General features: G+C 49.5%; 1 protein-coding gene across 6 annotated transcripts; it reads right to left on the bottom strand.

Moving 5' to 3' along the window:
• Positions 1–634: 634 nt before the first annotated feature.
• RNF183 (ring finger protein 183) lies at positions 635–8214 on the bottom strand. 6 transcript variants are annotated; one of them, XM_012461862.2, is made up of 3 exons: positions 7887–8214; positions 3687–3889; positions 635–2426 (listed from the first exon to the last, which is right to left on the bottom strand). In XM_012461862.2, the coding sequence occupies exon 3, from the start codon at positions 2387–2389 to the stop codon at positions 1805–1807; it is 585 nt and encodes a 194-aa protein (XP_012317285.2). In that variant the 5' UTR covers positions 2390–2426; positions 3687–3889; positions 7887–8214; the 3' UTR covers positions 635–1804. The 6 variants fall into 6 exon arrangements, with proteins under 6 accessions (XP_012317285.2, XP_012317288.2, XP_012317287.2 ...); XM_012461865.2 differs by having other exon boundaries at positions 3687–3886; XM_012461864.2 differs by lacking the exon at positions 7887–8214 and adding an exon at positions 3970–4100 and having other exon boundaries at positions 3687–3886.
• Positions 8215–8566: the final 352 nt, after the last annotated feature.

Here is an 8566-nt window from a genome sequence, read left to right as displayed (position 1 = left end):
CAAAGCTTATTCCACATATCAAAAAAAAGAAAAAGAAAAAAAACCCAAACTTCAAAAGTTATCCTTATATATTTATGATGGTATCTTTTTGGTGTGATGATATCTTTTTTTTTTTTTTTTGAGTGCAGTGGCGCTGCAACCTCCATCCCCTGGGTTCAAGGAATTCTCCTGCCTCAGCCTCCCCAGTAGCTGGGATTACAGGTGTGTGCCACCACGTCCAGGTAATTTTTTTGTATTTTTAGTAGAAACGGGGTTTCACCACGTTGGCCAGGCTGGTCTCGAACTCCTGACCTCAAATAATCTGCCCACCTTGGCCTCCCAAAGTGCTGGGATTACAGGCCTGAGCCACCGCGCCCAGCCTGTGATGGTCTCTTAACCACTTTAAAATTGTTTCAGAGCTGCCGGGCACGGTGGCTCACGCATGTAATCCCAGCACTTTGGGAGGCAGAGGCAAGTGGATCATGAATTCGAGAGATCGAGACAATCCTGGTCAACATGGTGAAACCCCGTCTCTACTAAAAATAGAAAAAATTGGCTAGGCATGGTGGCGCATGCCTGTAATCCCAGCTACTTAGGAGGCTGAGGCAGGAGAATTGCCTGAACCCAGGAGGCGGAGGTTGCGGTGAGCCGAGATCGCACCATTGCACTCCAGCCTGGGTAACAACAGCAAAACTCCGTTTCAAAAAAAAAAAAAATTGTTTCAGAGCCTTGAGCCACCAGCCAAGGTTAAAGCTGGGGAAACAGAAATCAGGATTTTAGACACTGCAAGGTTGCAACTTATCAAGCAACAGCATGAGCCCCCAAATTCTGACTGATTGGTTCCTGGATTCTATCACGTAAAGTGAAAGCCAAGGTTTCCCCCTGCTGCCTCCTATGGCCTGGGATGGGAGCTAAGGCTTTGCCTCTGTCCAGGGTTTCTATCTTCTTGAGGCCAGAATTATGGAGCCTGGAGGAGGGGAGTCAGAGCTCTTCCCTGTGTCCATTCTAATCAGGACTTCTGTACCTGCCCGGAGGAAGAAAGACCTGTTCCTCCAAATCCCAGACTTCCCGTAGTCCACTGATAATGGCGTCTTTCGCCTTTAGATTTGTATACACCTAACACTCCATGAACTGTGTGCTGGCAAGAGGTGGTCTCTAGAACCAGCAGCTGAATGAGCACACCCCTTCCGACTAGTAAGGGCCGTCTGCCACCCTGGATAACCCTACTCTTCTCTTCCCTTAGTTCTGGCACTCAGTACCAGCCCAGCTAATGGCCATAGAATGAATAAGTGAATGAATTAATGAATGCAGCACGGTTTTACTGCAACTGGTGGCAAGACATCCAAAAAGAAAGCTGAAAAGAAACAAACCATTGACCCACAGAATTGAAGCTCACTTCCCAATTTTTTTTTTTTTTTTTTAGCAATCCATAGTAGGAAGAGCAACTCAAAAAAATATGCACTGAGTTTGAAGCAGCTCCAGTGGGAAATGCAACTTGCTATTTGGGCCAGTCAGGTTCCTGGACCCCATTGTACCACCCTTTGGCACAGCTTGCTGTGCAGCTCTGTGGTCAGAACTGCTTCTCTGCCCTTCCATGATGCCACACTCACACCCGGAGGTCAAGGTCGTTCCACATCTCCCAGTCCTTCAAGCTTTTAGTTAATTTTTTTTTTTAATTGTTCACAGAACCAAACACATGGCCTAACCAATCCCTGGATTGTAAAATAAACAACACTACAAAGGAAGACAATCCCAAATGAGGCTCCGCAGTCGCCATGCCCAGCAGCTACCGAGAAAGGCTTGGTTTCTTGTCTGGGAACAGCGCTCACCCTACACCCCAAAGGAACTGCTTGGTCCAAAAGATGGAGAAGATGAGCAACAGAGTGACGCTGAGGATGACGGCCATCAGGTAGGCAAAGATGCGGAGCTGAGGGTTGCGGAAACACTCCCTCAGGGAGTAGTGGCTGGGGATGGGGATGGGGATGGGCGTAGGCACGGTGGCAGAGGCTGTGTCCGGGGGTGGCCCAGTCTGGCCCCCAGACTGGGGTCCAAGGTTCAGCGTGTAGACTCGAGGCTGGCGCAGGAAGTAGCGGCTCTTGGGCTGGTCCTTGAGGCAGAGCTGACGACCTTCCAGGATGACATGGTGGGGCTCCAGGCGGAGCAGGGTGAGCATGGCAGTGTCCGTGGGCAAGTCAGTGACGGGCTGCCCTGAGGCCAGCACTGTGGGCTGGCGACAGAGCGGGCACAGCAGGCGGCGCCGGGCCGGGGTCACCAGGCTGAGGTGGGCCAGGCATTCCACACAGAAGGAGTGGCAGCAATCCAGCATTTTTGGGGTATGGAACGTGTTGTTGAAGGGGTTCCAGCAGACAGGGCACTCAGCCTCGAGCTCCCGGCCCTGCTGCTCAGCCATCCTCAGCCACACACGGGGAGGCCTCGTGGGAGTCGTCCTGGCAGAAGGGGGAAAGGAACAAAGGAAGAGCCGTGAAACCCTATCCCTGTGCTTGGCCTGGAGCAAAGTGTTTTGTGGGTGTTGAAAGGTGTAATCACTCAGGTTTTACTTAGGTTCAAAAGCGTTTTGTTCTTGATCACCAGTTCCTAAGCCATCGAGTTGAGTTGAATGCTCCTGCAGCCTCCCCTCTGTCAAGGGGAAAGCCTGGGCCACCCTACTAAGAGCCCCCAGGTGAGCCGGCATTAAAGGAAACAGCGCCCCGGGCTTCGGGCTTTGGAGCTGAACACAAATGCTCCTGATGGTGGGTGTGTCTGCCCTTGGCTGCCCTGAATCCAGGGAGCTGGGGGTAAGCTGCAGTCTGCGAATTTTGCTAGAGAAAGGAAACAAATGTTTCCTTCCCTACTACCTCAAATCCCTGACTAGCACAGAGATGGGTTTTGTGAATTCCCTGGTCTGTCCCTCCTGTGGGGACAAATGCCAGGCCCTCTTTCCCTCCTCCCCTTGAGCTAGAGGGCCAACCCTCCAGAGTCTACTCACCCAATCCGTGGCCTGGCAAGGAGGCCCCTGGTAAGGCCTTTCTCCTCACCTGGAAGCCTTGCAGAAGCTCCCCTGCCCCAGTCCCCAGATTAGCCCTTCCAGAGCCTCTTCCCATCCTCTGCCTCCCCGGGCTCCTCCTCCCTCCCTTTGTCCTGGGAACCCTTCAGGGCACGCACCTGGGCTTCTGTGGCCTCCAGGATGGCAGGCAGACTACTCTGGAGGGCCTGAGGCTCCAGACATTCCCTCCACTGAATAAGCAAAGCTTTGGGAGACTGCCTTCTTGCCACCAGCCCAGGAGCCTGTCTCCATGGCAGCACACACGCAGCACCTGGAGCTGCCAGGTGGCCCAGTCTGCAGCCTCTTGAGCACACCTGTGTGAAGCCAAGGCCCAAGAGCTTCCCGGGGGGTGGGGTGGGGAGGGAGATTGTAGGCAGTCCCTTCAAGACCTGGAATCCCTGGTCTGGAAAGGTAGGGTGGCAATTTCCTCTTTCTAGATGTGAAAAGGGTAAGTGAGTCTTCTGGGCTTCCTCTCTCTGGGACCCTCATTTCTCTTGGAAAGTGGCTGGAACCTCCTCCTTGCACAAAGGGGCTGCCCGCTCAGCACTTTGGTTGCTGTGAAAGTTACCTACTTCAGAGCTTAAGAGCTCCAACTATCAGATTCAGTCCAGTCACCTGCTGATCTTTTAATGTGCCTAAGTAACTGTAAGCAGCGTGTACAAACCTTGCTGCCGTCTGCTTTGTTCTTAGCACACAGCCGACCAGCCTGCTGAGATCTTAGAGCTGGCCATCCCTTCAACCTTAGGGAGTTCAAGGGGGGAGTTGGAGGAAGGCGCACTCCAGCCTTGCTGTTCCACTTCAAACAGAAACACCCGACTTTTCTCTGTTTCTCTACGGGTCATTTGAATAATTTGAAGAGTTGAGCTGCTAGGGAAAAGAAAATGTTTAAAAACCAATTCTCGATCTGAACTACTTGCTTTGCAGATGAGAGACAATAAGTGACTCACCCAAAGTCACCCAGCTAGTTAATGGTGACATGGAACCCATGTCTTCAGACTCAAGGTCTTCGTAAAGACAGAAGGCTGCATCCGTGCCGTCCGCCTACTCAGTGTGTGTTACTAGCTAGATAACAAGTGTTTGCATGTTATCAGGAATCCCTTGTGGCCAGGAGACTTGTGGTAGAAATCCAGGAACTATGCAAGAGGGGATCTGGGGAAAGGGAGTCACCCTGGAGCCCCTGATATGACATCATGTACCCCGACCGAGTGGCTTCCTGGTTTTCTTCTAGACCTCTGGCACTGCTCCAAACAGGGAAGGAGGAAATGAAGAGATGCGGAAGGAGACAGAGCCCTAAGTGAAACTAGGGTAGTTTGCCAGGCTCTATGGTCCATTCATCCACTCGATCATTACTGAGTGCTTACTCTAGTCCAGGTGCTGTGCGAGGTATTATTGGGTATCACGGTGAACAAAATAGACATTGTCTTTGACCTCATGACATTTAGAGTGTAGTGAGGCAAAGAGACATTTAATGAATAATGGGCAATAAATAAACACACGGTTATTTTTTTTTTTTTGAGATGGAGTCTCACTCTGTCGTCCAGGCTGCAGTGATCTTGATTCATTGCAACCTCTGCCTCCTGGGTTCAAGCAATTCTCCTGCCTCAGCCTCCCAAGTAGCTAGGACCACAGGCGCCCGCCACCACGTCCGGCTAATTTTTTGTGTTTTTAGTAGAGATGGGCTTTCACCAAATACACGGTTTTAATGGTTGTTAGTAAAGGGCAAAAAGGAAAATGGACTTGACGTGTTTGGTGGCTGCTCCCTATGAGACAACCAGGGAAGGTTTCTGCAAAGAGGTGACAGAAGAGCTGAGACCAAAGTATAAAAGAATCTAGCCACGCAGAGTGGAGGAAGAGCGTTGCAGGCCTGGGGAACAGCAGGTGTGGCCCCGAGGTGAGAAAAGCTCTGCCAATTTGAGAAAGTGAAAGGAGATCAGATGATCAAAGTGTGGTGGCTGGAGCCGGGGTAGGCAAGGTGGGGAGGGGTAGGATGCGGGACCTGTAAGCTCAGGAGCTCATCTGGATTTTATTCCAGGGGTGAGTGGTAGGGTAAGGTACCTGATCCTATTTCCATTTTTTTTTTTTGAGAGGGAGTCTTGCTCTGTCGCCTAGACAGGAATGCAATGGCATAATCTCGGCTCACTGCAACCTCCACCTCCCAGGTTCAAGCAATTCTCCTGCCTCAGCCTCCTGAGTAGCTGGGATTACAGGTGCCCACCACCACACCCAGCTAATTTTTGTATTTTTAGTAGAGATGGGTTTTCACCATGTTGGCCAGGCTGGTCTCAAACTCCGGACCTCGTGATCTGCCCACCTCAGCCTCCCAAAGTGCTGGGATTACAGGCATGAGCCACTGCGCCGGGCCCCTATTTCCATTTTTAAAACACCATTCTAACTACAGAGCAGAGGATAGACTGAGAGGGACAAGCTTGGGAAGGGAAGACCCACTCGGGCTCTGTCGGATGTGCGATGGTGGTGCCGGTGCAGGTCAGGTGGTGGTGGAGAAGATAAAAGGGGATGAGGTAAGTGATATCTTTGGGGACAGAATCAAAGTCACTTCCCAAGAAGCAGTAGAGTTCTTAGGATCGAGATTGTAGTTTCTGGAACCAGGTCGTCAAGGTTCAGGACAACAGATCCATGGCTTTTAGGGCTGTGATTCCAGTTGAATTGCTTGACCTCTCTGTGCCTCTATTTTTTCCATATGAAAAGGAAGCCAAAAGTAGTAAAGCTTTTAGTTAGAGCCCAGCACCCAGTAAAGACTACAAAGTGATGCATTGGCTGGGCACAGTGGCTCACGCCCGTAATCCCAGCACTTTGGGAGGCTGAGGCAGGCGCATCGCCCAAGGTTGGGAGTTCGAGACCAGCCTGGGCAACATGGAGAAACCCCGTCTCTACTAAAAATGCAAAAAATTAGCCGGGCATGCTGGCAGGTGCCTGTAGTCCCAGCTACTCGGGAGGCTGAGGCAGGAGAATGACTTGAACCTGGGAGGTGCCATTTCACCCCACCCTGGGCAACAAGAGGAAAACTCCATCTCAAAAAAAAAAAAAAAAGCCAACAATGCATCACCTAACAATGGGAATATGTTCTGAGAAATGCATGGTTGTATGAACATCACAGAGCGTATTTACACAAACCTAATGGTAGCATCTACCTAGGCAATATTGTCTAGCCTATTGCTCCTACACTACAAACCCATACAGCATATTATGTTCTGAATACTGTAGGCAATTGTAACACAATGGAAAGTATTTGTGTATTTCAACATAAACTTAGAAAGGGCACAGTAAATATATGGCATTATAATCTTTTGTGGCCACCATCATATATGTAGTCTGTTGTTGACCAAAACATTGTTATGGATATATGAGGCAGCTGGGATTATTAATGTAAATAGATTTGAGAGAGAGGAAGGGTCAAGGTTGACTTCAAAGCCATGACAAAATTTTCTGCATCAAGTTTTGAGGAGCCCCTGAATTCCAGATTGTGGCAGAAACAGACCTTTAATACTTATCGGAAGCCTTAAACTATATGTAGCCCCAACTCATCAATTCCCTCACTGGGAACAGATTCCATGAAAATCATCAAGGACTTCTGCAAAGATGTGATTACAGAGATTCCCATCGAGGCCCTGATTTAACAGTGACCTATGGAGAACTACTTCATCATCCAGTAATAGGACATTGATTAAGTAGATTCTGCTCTATCCATAGAAAGAGACATTATTCACCCTTTAAAATGATGTGATAAAACTATTAATATGGATATATGCCTAGGATATAACGTCATTAAGCAAAAAGAACCAGCAACAAAACCATATTACAATATAATCCAATTTTCAAAACCGTGTGCACCATGGGAAAAATGTCTGGAAAGATAAACAACCAAATACTAGTAGTGGTTATCTCTGGGGGCCAGACTAGACGTTTGTTTTTTATTTTTAATTCTTTTACCTGAAAATTCTAGCTTTACTCTGGTAAGCTTATATTACTACAAGTAAAGATCTCCTGTTTCCCCCCACATCAGATCTGCATTCTCTGAAGTTCCACAGCCAGAGCTGTAAAGGACTGTCCAAGAGGAGGAAGGATCATTATTCCCTGGGCCTTTATCCGTGCTGCTCCCCCAGGGATCCACTGTTGTTTCAGGATCAGCTGGGGAGAGGCTCTGGCCATGCACCAACCATGCCCCACGTCAGGACATCTCAGCCACAGTATCCTAAACACTGCCCCAAAGTCATCTCCTTGGTCTAAGAACAAGTCATCACCAAATATCAATTGTCCCTAGTGTCACTCTAATGTTTTCAGCCAAGAGTTGGCATTTTCATAGCACTTCACGGTTTAGCCCTTGCTAAAATCTAAGCGTGATGATCCATTGATAGGTAACTTGCCTTTTAGGATTTTTTTGTTGTGTTTGCAGAAGGGCATTTGATACTCTAAAACCACCCTGTGAGAGAGGCTGAGTGGGGAGTAGAAAGCAGGCCGGCTTTGGAACCAGATTTGGAACCATTTGTCTTGGGCAAATGGCTTAACCTCTCTGAACTTCATTTTCCTCTGTAAAAAAGGCTAATAATCCCACTCCTCCAGGGTTGCTCTGTGGAAGGAATAGTCTATAAGGTGCCCAGTAGAATACAGAAGGCGCTCAATACAGACCTAGCATGATTATTTTTAGATCCATTTTCTAGATGGGGAAGCCAAGGCTCAGAAGGGTGAGGCGACTTGCCAAAGGCTTCCCAGCTAAAGAGCAGCTGAGTTGAAAGATGAACCCAGGAGCCTGCCATCCCAGGCCAGAGTTCACCTGCCGCACACTGCTGCCTCTCAGGACTCTGGGGCCTGGTGACCCGTCCCTCTGCGACCCTCTCTGGCTCCTTACCTGCTCCCTCAGAGCTGCAGCCTCCTCCATCCGTCCGTGCAGCCCTGCACACATAAGCTTTGTTTTCTGACTTCCCAGGCCCGATTTCCAGGCAGTGTGGGTGGGTCTCATTTGCATAGGTCCTAGCAGGCTTGGTCAACTCTGGCTGTTTCAGGTTTTCTTCTTCCTTCTGGTGACTTTGGACTCCCTGCACACCCTGGAGGCGTTGGTTGCTTTGTCTTCCTCCTGTGAGTCACTCTGGCTTTTGCTCCGAGGGGGTTGAAGTGCACTCATCCTTGCAGGCCTCTGTTCTGGATGGGTTGATCTCCTGCCATCCCCTCCGGTTCCACTTGCCCTTTGTGGCTGACCCGCCTCGACTCCTGGCTTCTGCCCAGATGGATCCTTCCCCCCGCTGAGCCCTGCAACCAAAATACAAACGGCTCTAACAGCAGTGGCCATTAATACAGCAGAAAAAATAGTCAGAGAGAGGCAGTTGATCATCCGCCTGAAGAGCCAGGGTTCTCAAGCCAGGCATACTTCTAGGTCAGAGTTCAGTCCTCACTGAGAGTCCAAACTCCGCATTACTAGCGATGGAGACTTGAGGAAATCAGTTAACTTCTGCCAGCCTCAGTTTCCTCACCTGAAAGTGGCTATAATAACCTACCTACTCAATCTGCAGATTAACTGGGTGATACGTATCA

This window comes from Aotus nancymaae, unplaced genomic scaffold, assembly GCF_030222135.1.
Source record: "Aotus nancymaae isolate 86718 unplaced genomic scaffold, 86718_ANA_hifiasm-v0.15.2.pri h1tg000003l, whole genome shotgun sequence".
Lineage (NCBI taxonomy): Eukaryota > Metazoa > Chordata > Mammalia > Primates > Aotidae > Aotus > Aotus nancymaae.
Note: the sequence above shows the minus strand (reverse complement) of the source record. Positions and strands in the feature narration are given on the sequence as shown.

Bases quoted from the DNA above. Each gene is read 5' to 3' on its own strand.
- RNF183 (XM_012461862.2), bottom strand. From the start codon at position 2,389: ATGGCTGAGCAGCAGGGCCGGGAGCTCGAGGCTGAGTGCCCTGTCTGC.